The sequence below is a fragment of the Somniosus microcephalus genome, chromosome 4 (genome assembly GCF_052327205.1).
Source record: "Somniosus microcephalus isolate GS21.2 chromosome 4, FLI_Smic_1.0, whole genome shotgun sequence".
In the NCBI taxonomy this organism is placed as follows: domain Eukaryota; kingdom Metazoa; phylum Chordata; class Chondrichthyes; order Squaliformes; family Somniosidae; genus Somniosus; species Somniosus microcephalus.
In genome coordinates, this window is record NC_140990.1 from 68,393,727 (window position 1) to 68,406,405 (window position 12,679).

Consider the following 12,679-nt stretch of genomic DNA (forward strand, 5'->3'; position numbering starts at 1 on the left):
CGTTGGTACCAACATGGACCACGACAACTGGATCCTCCCCCTCCCACTCCAAGTTTCTCTCCAGTCCAGAGGAGATGTCCTTAACCCTGGCACCGGGCAGGCAACACAGCCTTCGGGACTCTTGCTCTCGGCTGCAAAGAACTCTATCTATCCCCCTAACGATACTATCCCCTACCACTACAACATTTCTTTTAACTCCCCCCACTTGAAAGGCCCCCTGCTCCACGGTGCTGTGGCCAGGTTGCTCATCCTCCCCGCAGTCCCTGTTCCCAACCCCACAGGGAGTAAGAGCCTCGAACCTGTTGGACAAGTGCAAGGGCTGCGGCTCCTCCAACACTACCTCCTGGATCCCCAAACCTGCCTCACTTCTAGTCACACCATCCTGACCCTGGCCACGGACTACATCTGAATTAATTAATCTAATTGGTGTGAATACCTCGTGATACACAGAGTCCAGGTAACTCTCCCCCTCCCTGATGTGTCTCAGTGTTTGAAGCTCGGACTCCAGCTCTTCAACACGGAGCCGGAATTCCTCGAGCAGCCAACACTTACTGCAAATGTGATCACCGTGAGCATCAATGGTGTCCACCAGCTCCCACATATTGCAGCAGCAACACATCACCTGATCTCCCATTCTATGTAATTAATTAAATTTATTAATATTATTCTTAAATACCCTCTGCCCCGATTCTAGATGGTGAATATCACACCTTAGAAACTATAAACCAAAGAGATTTAAGCTTCAAAAGGGAGAAATACTCACCAACCAATCACTTACCCGCTTTCTGGTGACGTCGCACTTGGATTACTTTTTACCTCTCTTCTTCCCTCCGAGTTCCCAGACTGGAGACTGGTAGGCCTTAGCTGGTCTCTGGGACTTTAATAGCCCCGCTCTGCCGCTCGAGATTCCCGCCGACACTGTGAGGCCTTAGCTGGTCTCTGGGACTTTTATAGCCCCGCTCTGCCGCTCAGGATTCCCGCCGACGCTGTGAGGCCTCAGCTGATCTCTGGGGCCTTTTATAGCCCCGCTCTGCCGCTCAGGATTCCCGCCGACGCTGTGAGGCCTTACCTGGTCTCTGGGGCCTTTTATAGCCCCGCTCTGCCGCTCAGGATTCCCGCCGACGCTGACTAGCCCTCACTGACCTAGCCCTACTCTGACTCTCCACTGCACACTCGCCTCCTTCATCCGTCAGTGACCTAGCCCGTCCCTGAATCTCCACTGCACACTCGCCTCCTTCATCCCTCAGTGACCTAGCCCTACCCTGACTCTCCACTGCACACTCCCCTCCTTCATCCCTCAGTGACCTAGCCCGACCCTGACTCTCCACTGCACACTCGCCTCCTTCATCCCTCAGTGACCTAGCCCTACCCTGACTCTCCACTACACACTCGCCTCCTTCATCCCTCAGTGACCTAGCCCTACCCTGACTCTCCACTAAACACTCGCGTCCTTCACCCCTCAGTGACCTAGCCCTACCCCGACTCTCCACTGCACACTCGCCTCCTTCATCCCTCAGTGACCTAGCCCGACCCTGACTCTCCACTGCACACTCGCCTCCTTCATCCCTCAGTGACCTAGCCCTACCCTTAATCTCCACTGCACACTCGCCTCCTTCATCCCTCAGTGACGTAGCCCGACCCTGACTCTCCACTGCACACTCGCCTCTTTCATCCCTCAGTGACCTAGCCCGACCCTGACTCTCCACTGCACACTCGCCTCCTTCATCCCTCAGTGACCTAGCCCTACCCTGACTCTCCACTGCACACTCCCCTCCTTCATCCCTCAGTGACCTAGCCCGACCCTGACTCTCCACTGCACACTCGCCTCCTTCATCCCTCAGTGACCTAGACCTACCCTTAATCTCCACTGCACACTCGCCTCCTTCATCCCTCAGTGACCTAGCCCGACCCTGACTCTCCACTGCACACTCGCCTCCTTCATCCCTCAGTGACCTAGCCCGACCCTGACTCTCCACTGCACACTCGCCTCCTAGCCCTACAGTGACGCACAGAACACGTGTCCGGTTTCTTCCCACTGTGAATGATGCGATGTTTTTTCAGGCTGTGCAACTGGTTAAAGCTTTTTCCACAGTCAGTGCACTGGAACACTCTCACTCGGGTGTGTGTGTCTCGGTGCTTTTCCAGTCACACTGATGTTTGAAATCTTTTCCCACAAACAGAACGACAAACATTTGTCCTTCCACATTCAAAGGCTGATGATATTCGGGTCCTGATGAATGGAGTGACTCTGTCAGATCTTGATGTGATGTTTGGTTTGAGTTTCCCGTCTGTAAATCCTCCCCTTCTAATACCCTGTGAAAGGAGTTTACAAAAATCATCACTGTAAGTACAGGATAGAAATTCAGAACAGACAATTCTAGTTTCTGTGGAACATTCTTTCCTCTTTTGTTCCCCCAAAACTGTAAATTCCCATCCCCCACACGCTTCCCTCCTCCCTGTGCTGAAATCCAATCCCATTGCACCATCTCCAACATTTCTTTCCTCCACTCCCAGTTTCCCCCTCCCTCTACTCTGGTTGGGTTCAGTTCTACACCCGCTGTGTGCAGAGTGAGAATAAAATCAATGAGTCAATGATTGTCTCTCCTGGTCACTGGGGCCATGAAGCCCCGCCCACTCTCGGTTCCTGGCCAAGATGACCGTGCATGCGCCGTGACTCCGCCCTGTGCAAAATGGCGGCCAGTGACCCCGCTGACCCGGGCAGCCGGGCCTGTCACCGCGGGGCAAACCCGGGGCCTGTGGGCTCTTATTCGAGGACTGAGGCCTACACCGGGTGTTTATGAAGCTTCCCAGCCCACCTGCGGGTCCAATTCCTCCCCGCGCCCACAATCTCCTACCGCCTCCTGGGACAGTCTCGACCGCCGCAGACCATCGCCGACACAGGCACTGCGCATGCTCAGTGCACCGCCCAGTCCCGCGCCTGCGCACTGGGCTCCTGTGGTCATTGATGGGGCACATTCTGGCACGCGGGGTATTCTGGGAAACCACCCCGCCATTGAAAGCTGTAATTAGTGAGCAGAATGTTTTTTAAATCATTCCATCGAGATTGGGGCCGGAGAGGAAATAAACAAAATCAATTAATAAATTATACAGAAACCCACATGCCCGGGCCCTCCGCCATCGTGTGAAGTGGCCGCCACTTTTCAGTTATTAACTCGTACCTCAGGCCCCGCCCAGTCTGCTTTATTTGCTAAATATTTACCAACTGTGTTTTCTAACTTCAGTGCAAACCTGTTATTTAGAGGGAAACTTTCGAGGCACCATTTTTTGTTTCCTACATAAGCTGTTAATGGCTTTAATAAGCTGGCAGCAATTTTTTTCAAGGTGGAAAGAGGTGAAAAACACCACCAGCGACCCACCAAAACACACGGGATAGAGAAATCCACTTCATCAGTGCGCCTGCCACAATATCTATCCCCTCCAACGTTGATGCAACATGTCTGCAGTATGTACAGTCCACAAGATGACCAAAGTCAGGCTGTGTGGGGTCAACGGTCAGGTAACAGAATGGATGGAAAGATGGCCACAAAACAGAATTCAGAGGGTAGGATTTAAGGGTGTGGATTAATGCTCGGGCCTTCGGGGCCTTCCCCCAGGGATGGATTAATGCTTGGGACTACAGAATCCTTACCCAGGAAGTGGATTAATGCTCAGGCCGAGGGAATTCTTCCCCGGGGACGGTGGATAAATGCTCGGACCTCCGAGACACTTATCCAGGGGTGGGTTAATGCTCGGGCCTAGGGAACCCTTACCCAGGAAGTGGATTAATGCTCGGGACTACAGGATCCTTTCCCAGGAAGTGGGTTAATACTCGGGCCTCCAAGACTCTTATCCAGGGGTGGGTTAATGCTTCGGCCGAGGGAGCCCTTACCCAGGAAGTGGATTAATGCTCGGGCCTAGGGAACCCTTATCCAGGAAGTGGATTAATGCTTGGGCCAAGGGAGCCCTTTCCTTGGGGGCGGTGGATTAATGCTCGGGCCTACGAGGCCCCCGCCACTCTCTCATCCCCGAGCGACCACCTCCATCCCTTTCCTGCCGACTGTCTGAGGCTGAAACAGATTGTTCACAACCTCGACATCCCATTTGACCCTGAGCTGAGCTTCCGACCACATATTCTCTCTGTTACCAACACCTCCTCCTTCCAGCTCTGTAACATTGCCTAACTCCACCTCTGCCTCCGCCCATCTGCTGCTAAAACCCTCATCCCTGCCTTTGTTGCCTCCAGACTCGACTATACCAATGCTCTCCTAGTCAGCCTCCCATCTTTCGCCCTCCATAAGCTTCAGCTCCTCCAGAACTCTGCTGCCCATCCCCTGACTCACACCAAGTCTCGCTCACCCTTCATCCTTGTGCTCACCGACCTACACTGGCTCCCTATCCGGCAACACCTCAAATTTAAAACATTCATCCTTGTTTTCAATTCCCTCCATGGCCTTGCTCCTCCCCATCTCTAAAACCTCCTCCAGCCCTACAACCCTCCAAATTATCTGTACTCCTCTAATTCTGGCCTCTTGAGCATCCCCAATTGTTATTGCTCCACTATTGGCGGCCGTGCCTTCAGCTGCCGAGGCCGCAGGTCTGGGATTCAGAAAACCTACCTGCCTCTCTCCTTCTTGAAGATGATCCTTAAAAACTATCTCTTTGACCAAGATTTTTGCCTCTCCTAATATCTCCTTATGTGGTTTGGTGTCACGTTTTGTCTGATAACATTCTTGTGAAGAGCTTGGGAACATTTTACTACAGTAAAGGCGCTATATAAATGCAAATTGTTGTTGACTCAGAAGCAGGTAGAGAAGGATCATCCACTCGACACTTCTGACTGAAGATTGTTACAAATGATTCAGCCTTGTCTTTTACACTTATATGATGGTCTCCGCCATCATTGAGGATGGGGATGTTCATGGAGCCTCCTCCTCCTGTTAGTTGCTTACTTGTCCACTACCATTCGTGACTAGATGTGGCAGGACTGCAGAGCTTTGATCTGATGCTTTGATTGTGAGATTGCTTGGCATGCTGCTTCCTCTGTTTAGCATGCATGTAGTCCTGTGTTTTAGCTTCACCAAGTTGGCTTCTCATTTTCAGGTACACCTGGTGCTGTTCCCGACGTGCACTTCTGCACTCCTCTTTGAATCAGGGTTAGTCCTCTGGTTTGATGATGATAGAGGAGTGAGGGGTATGCTGGGCCATGAGGTTATAAGAACATAAGAATTAGGAGCAGGAGTAGGATATATAGCCCTTCGAGCCTGCTCCCCCATTCAATAAGATCATGGTGTGGAGATGCCGGTGTTGGACTAGGGTGGACAAATGTAAGAAGTCACACAACACCAGGTTATAGTCCAACAGCTTTATTTGAAATCACAAGCTTTCGGAGCGCTGCTCCTTCGTCAGGTGAAGTGGAGAAATGCATAAAGACACAGCTTATATAATCAGAGAATAATGTCAGATGTTTACAGGTAATCTTTCTAACTGCCATTTATCACACCTCGGCAGAGAGATAATCACAGCAATCAAAGGTGTGAATGGTGTCCAAACAGGTCAGTCAGGAAAACATTACATCAAAGAACAATGAGGTGGGGTCACAAGGGGTCAAATGTTACAGATGCTGGGGTCTGTATGAAAAACAAAAAAACAGACAAAAAACATTTTTTTTGCTGGAAATCACAGCAGGTCTGGCCGCATCTGTGTAGAGAGAACAAGCCAACGACGACTCGAGTCTGGATGACCCTACGTCAGGTGGGGTTACATGTAGCGTGACATGAACCCAAGATCCCGGTTGAGGCCGTCCTCATGGGTGCGGAACTTGGCTATCAGTTTCTGCTCGACGATTTTGCGTTGTTGTGTGTCTCGAAGGCCGCCTTGGAGAATGCTTACCCGAAGATCAGAGGCTGAATGTCCTTGACTGCTGAAGTGTTCCCCGACTGGGAGGGAACACTGGCGATTGTTGCGCGGTGTCCGTTCATCCGTTGTTGCAGTGTCTGCATGGTCTCGCCGATGTACCATGCTCCGGGGCATCCTTTCCTGCAACGTATGAGGTAGACAACGTTGGCCGAGTCACATGAGTATGTGCCATGTACCTGGTGGGTGGTGTCCTCACGTGTGATGATGGTATCTGTGTTGATGATCTGGCATGTCTTGCAGAGGTTGCTGTGGCAGGGTTGTGTGGTGTTGTGGTCGCTGTTCTCCTGGAAGCTGGGTAATTTGCTGCGAACGATGGTCTGAGGTTAGGCGGCTATTTGAAGGCGAGTAGTGGAGGTGTGGGGCTGAACCCAGTTGAACCAGGAACACTCCTCGCCATGATGGACGTCTCGGCACTCTACACCAGTATCCCCCATGATGACGGCATCGCTGCAACAGCCTCAGTACTCAACACCAACAACAGCCAATCTCCAGACGCCATCCTACAACTCATCTGCTTCATCCTTGACCACAATGTCTTCACCTTCGACAACCAGTTCTTTACCCAAACACACAGAACAGCCATGGGGACCAAATTCGCACCCCAATACGCCTATATCATCATGCACAAGTTCGAGCAAGACTTCTTCGCTGCACAGGATCTCCAACCAACGCTGTACACCAGATACATCGACGACATTTTCTTCCTATGGATCCACGGTGAAGAATCACTGAAAAGACTACACGATAACATCAACAAGTTCCATCCCACCATCAAACTCACCATGGACAACTTCTCAGAATCAGTTTCATTCTTGGACACACGAATCTCCATCAAAGACGGACACCTCAACACTTCACTCTACCGCAAGCCCACGGACAACCTCACGATGCTCCACTTCTCCAGCTTCCACCCTAACCACGTTAAAGAAGCCATCCCCTATGGACAAGCCCTGCGAATACACAGGATCTGCTCAGACGAGGAGGAACGCGATGGACACCTACAGACGCTGAAAGACGCCCTCGTAAGAACGGGATATGATGCTCGACTTGTCGATCGACAGTTCCGACGGGCCACAGCGAAAAATCGCATAGGCCTCCTCAGAAGACAAGCACAGGACACAACCAACAGAGTACCCTTCGTCGTCCAGTACTTCCCCGGACGGAGAAACTACACCATGTTCTTCGCAGCCTTCAACATGTCATCGATGACGATGAACACCTCACTAAGGCCATCCCCACGCCTTCAAACAGCCGCCTAACCTCAAACAGACCATCGTTCGCAGCAAATTTCCCAGCTTTCAAGAGAACAGCGACCAAGACACCACACAACCCTGCCGAGGGAAACTCTGCAAGACATGCCAGATCATCAACACAGATACCATCATCACACGTGAGGACACCACCCACCAGGTACATGGTACATACTCGTGAATCGGCCAAAGTTGTCTACCTCATACGTTGCAGGAAAGGATGCCCCGGAGCATGGTACATCGGCGAGACCATGCAGACACTGCGACAACGGATGAACGGACACCGCGCAACAATCGCCAGGCAGGAGCGTTCCCTCCCAGTCGGGGAACACTTCAGCAGTCAAGGACGTTCAGCCTCCGATCTTCGGGTAAGCATTCTCCAAGACGGCCTTCGAGACACACGACAACGCAAAATCGTCGAGCAGAAACTGATAGCCAAGTTCCGCATCCATGAGGACGGCCTCAACCGGGATCTTGGGTTCATGTCACGCTACAGGTAACCCCACCTGACGTAGGGTCATCCAGACTCGAGTCGTCGTTGGCTTGTTCTCTCTACACAGATGCGGCCGGACCTGCTGTGATTCCAGCAAAAAAAATGTGTTTTGTCTTTTTTTGTTTTTCATACAGACCCCAGCATCTGCAACTTGTGACCCCACCTCATTGTTCTTTGATGTAATGTTTTCCTGACTGACCTGTTTGGACACCATTCACACCTTTGATTGCTGTGATTATCTCTCTGCCGAGGTGTGATAAATGGCAGTTAGAAAGATTACCTGTAAACATCTGACATTATTCTCTGATTATATAAGCTGTGTCTTTATGCATTTCTCCACTTCACCTGACGAAGGAGCAGCGCTCCGAAAGCTTGTGATTTCAAATAAAGCTGTTGGACTATAACCTGGTGTTGTGTGACTTCTTACAATAAGATCATGGCTGATCATTGACCTCAACTCCACTTTCTTGCCCAACCCCATAACCCTTGATTCCCCTAGAGTCCAAAAATCTATCAATCTCAACCTTGAATATACTCAACGACTCAGCCTCCACAGCCCTATGGTGTAGAGAATTACAAAGACTCACAACCCTCTGAGTGAAGAAATTCCTCCCCTTCTCAGTCTTAAATGGCCGACCCCTAATCCTGAGACTATGCCCCCTAGTTCTAGACACTCCAGACAGGGGAAACAACCTCTCAGCATCTACCCTGTCAACCCCCTCAGAATATTATATATTTCAATGAAATCACCTCTCATTCTTATAAACCCCAGAGAGTATAGGCTCAAACTACTCAATCTCTCCTCACATGACACCCCTCTCATCCCAGGGATCAATCTAGTGAACCATCGTTGCACCGCCTCCAAGGCAAGTATATCCTTCCTTAGATAAGGAGACCAAAACTGTGCACAGTACTCCAGGTGTGGTCTCACCCAGGCCCTGTACAATTGTAAAACTTCCTTACTCTTGCACTCCAACCCCCTTTGCAATAAAGGCCAATATGCCATTTGCATTCCTTATTGCTTGTGGTACCTGCATGCTAACTTTTATAGAATCATAGAATGGTTACAGCACAGAAAGAGGCCATTCGGCCCGTCGAGCCCGTGCCGGCTCTCTGCAAATTCACTTCAGCGAGTCCCACTCCCCGCCCTTTCCCCGTAACCCTGCTCATTTCTTTACTTCAGGTACTTATCCAATTCCCTTTTGAAAGCTGTGATTGAATCTGCCTCCACCACCCTTTCAGGCAGTGCATTCCAGATCCTAACCACTCGCTGCGTAAAAAAGTTTTTCCTCATGTCGCCTTTGGTTCTTCTGCCAATCCCCTTAAATCTGTGTCCTCTGGTTCTCGACACTTCCGCCAATGGGAACAGTTTCTCTCTCTCTACTCTGTCCAGGCCCCTCATGACTTCCTGTGTTTCCTGTACGAGGACACCTAAATCTCTCTGAACACCAACATTTAATAGTTTCTCACCATTTAAAAAATATTCTGTTTCTCTATTCTTCCGATCAAAGTGAATAACCTCACATTTCCTCACATTATACTCCATCAGCCACCTTATTGCCCACTCACCTGTTTATACCCCTTTGCAGGCTCTTTGTGTCCTCCTCGCAGCTTACTTTCCCAGTTGCAGTTTGTGGTGGAATACATTCTGCAACTGCTGATTGCCCACAGCGCCTCGTGGCTGCCCAGTTTTGAGCTGTTAGGTCTGTTCTCAGTCTATTTCACTTAGTACAGTGGTAGTGCCGCACAATACAACGGAGGGTGTCCTCAGTGTGAAGACTTGGTATCAGCTGCAAATTTCGGCAACATGCCTCCAATTTTTGAGTCCATATAACAGTGAACAACACGGGTCCCAGCACAGATCTTCACACTTTCTGCCAGTCCGAGAAACTTCCCTTAGCTCTTACTCTCTGATTTCTGTTTTGTAGCCATCTTTTCACCAAAACATGCTACTTGGCCCTTGACTCCACACGGCCTGACCTTTGACTCCACAAAATCTGACCTTTGGTCATCTTGTAGACCGTACACACTGCAGACAAAGTGCAACAGTGAGGGAGGGGATCGATATTGAGTCCTGTGGCAAGTGTGCTGCTGAAGTGAACTTCTCTGCCCCGAGTGTTTTGATGGATCGCTAGTGGCATTTTTCACCTATTTTCACCTTGGGGGAAAAAAAATTGCTGCCTACTTATTAAAGCCATTAACAGCTTCTCAGGTAAGACTTACAAAAGAAAAGGACTGCAATGAAATAAGAAAACATTTAGCAATTAAACCGGACTGGGCGGGGCCTGAGGTACGAGTTGGTAACCGAAAAGTGGCGGCCAACGTACTTACATAGAAACATAGAAGGCAGGAGTGGGCCATTCGGCCCATCGAGCCTGCTCCGCCATTCAATGAGATCATGGCTGATCATCCAAATTCAGTACAATTGTGTCTTAATGCGAGGAGCATTTGTAATAAGGTGGATGAATTGGCTGCGCAAATAGAAGTAAACAAATACGATTTGGTTGGGATTACGGAAACGTGGCTCAAGGAAGGCCAGGACTGGGAACTCAACATCCAGGGGTATTCGATATTCAGGAAAGATAGGCAAAAAGGAAAGGGAGGTGGGGTCGCATTACTGGTTAAAAAAGGGATTAACACAATTGTAATGAAGGATATTAGCTCTGATGAGGTGGAATCTGTATGGGCAGAATTGAGAAATACTAAGGGGAAAAAAACGTTAGTGGGAGTGGTTTATAGACCTCCAAACAGTAACGCGGAGGTTGGGGATGGCAAAGAAGCGTGCAATAAGGGCACAGCAGTCATCATGGGTGACTTTAATCTACATATAGATTGGGCCAACCAAATGAGTAACAATACTGTGGAGGAGGAATTCCTGGAGTGTTTACGGGATGGTTTCTTGGACCAATATGTCGAGGAACCAACCAGAGATCAGGCCATCTTAGACTGGGTATTATGTAACGAGAAAGGATTAATTAGCAATCTTGCTGTAAGAGGCCCCTTGGGTCGGAGCGATCATAATATGATCGAATTCTTCATTAAGATGGAGAATGAAGTAGTTGACTCGGAGACTAGGGTCCTCAATTTAAATAAAGGAAACTATGATGGTCTGAGGAGTGAGTTGGGTAGGATTGATTGGGGAATGGCACTCAAAGGGTTGCCGGTGGATAGGCAATGGCAAACATTCAAAGACCGAATGGATGAACTACAGAATTTGTTCATCCCAGTTTGGCATAAAAATAAAACAAAAAAGGTGACCCAACCGTGGCTAACAAGGGAAATTAGGGATAGCATAAGGTCCAAGGAGAGGGCATATAAATTGGCCAGAAAAAGCAATAATCCTGAGGATTGGGAGCAGTTTAGGATTCAACAAAGGAGGACAAAGGGATTAATTAAGAAAGGGAAAATAGAATATGAGAGTAAGCTTGCAGAGAACATAAAAACTGAGTGTAAAAGCTTTTATAGATATGTGAAGAGAAAAAGATTGGTGAAGTCAAGCGTAGGTCCCTTGCAGTCAGAATCGGGGGAATTTATAATGGGGAACAAAGAAATGGCAGACCAACTAAATACATATTTTGGTTCTGTCTTCACAAAGGAGGACACAAATAACCTCCCAGAGATGCTGGGGAACATAGGGTCTGATGAAAGGGTGGAACTGAAAGAAATCAGTATTTGTAGGGAAATGGTGTTAGGATAATTGATGGGACTGAAGGCCGATAAATCCCCAGGGCCTGATAATCTACATCCCAGGGTACTTAAGGAAGTGGCCCTAGAAATAGTAGATGCATTGCTGGTCATCTTCCAGAACTCGATAGACTCTGGAACGGTACCCATGGATTGGCGGGTAGCTAATGTTACCCCACTATTCAAAAAAGGTGGTAGAGAAAAGGCGGGAAATTATAGACCGGTAAGCTTGACATCGGTAGTGGGGAAAATGCTCGAGTCCATTATAAAAGATGTAATAGCAGAGCACTTGGAAAGCAGTGACTGGATCGGACAAAGTCAACATGGATTTACAAAAGGTAAATCATGCTTGACTAATCTACTGGAATTTTTTGAGGATGTAACTGGTAAAATAGATAAGGGAGAACCAGTGGATGTGGTGTATTTGGACTTTCAGAAAGCTTTCGATAAGGTCCCACATAAGAGATTAGCGTGTAAAATTAAGGCATATGGGATTGGGGGCAAGGTATTGACTTGGATAGTGAACTGGTTGGTGGACAGAAAGCAAAGAGTTGGAATAAACGGGTCATTTTCCGAGTAGCAGGCAGTGACTAGTGGGGGTACCGCAAGGATCGGTCCTAGGACCCCAGCTGTTCACAATATATATTAATGATCTGGACGAGGGAATTGGATGTAATATCTCCAAACTTGCAGACGACACAAAGCTGGGGGGGAGGGTATGCTGTGAGGAGGATGTCGTGAAACTCCAGCACGATTTGGACAGGTTGGGTGATTGGGCAGAAACATGGCAAATGCACTATAATGTGGATAAATGTGAGGTTATCCACTTTGGTGGCAAAAACAGGAAGGCAGATTATTATTTGAATGGTAATAGATTGGGAGAAGGGGAAGTGCAAAGAGACCTGGGTGTTCTTGTACACCAGTCGCTGAAGGTAAGCATGCAGGTGCAGCAGGCGGTTAAGAAGGCAAATGGTATGTTGGCCTTCGTAGCAAGAGGGTTCGAGTACAAGAACAAGGATGTCTTGCTGCAGTTGTACAGGGCCTTGGTGAGACCACACCTTGAGTATTGTGTGCAGTTTTAGTCGCCTTACCTGAGGAAGGACGTTCTTGCCATGGAAGGAGTACAGCGAAGATTCACCAGGCTGATACCTGGGATGGCAGGAATGACGTATGAGGAGAGATTGTGTCGATTGGGCTTATACTCACTGGAGTTTAGAAGATTGAGAGGGGATCTCATCGAAACCTATAAAATTCTGTCAGGCCTGGACAGACTAGATGCAGGAAGGATGTTTCTGATGGCCGGGGAGTCCAGAACCAGGGGTCATAGTCTAAGGAT

The 12,679-nt window shown here is 49.0% G+C and overlaps 1 protein-coding gene across 1 annotated transcript in view; it reads left to right on the plus strand.

Annotated features, from left to right (window-relative positions):
• Positions 1-3,454: 3,454 nt before the first annotated feature.
• The window catches only part of LOC147119133 (uncharacterized), a 36,464-nt gene continuing 27,239 nt past the window's right edge, over positions 3,455-12,679 (plus strand). The window contains 2 exon segments of the mRNA XM_085984038.1: positions 3,455-3,517; positions 5,101-5,153. Of these exon segments, the coding sequence (XP_085840164.1) occupies positions 3,455-3,517; positions 5,101-5,153 (116 nt within the window).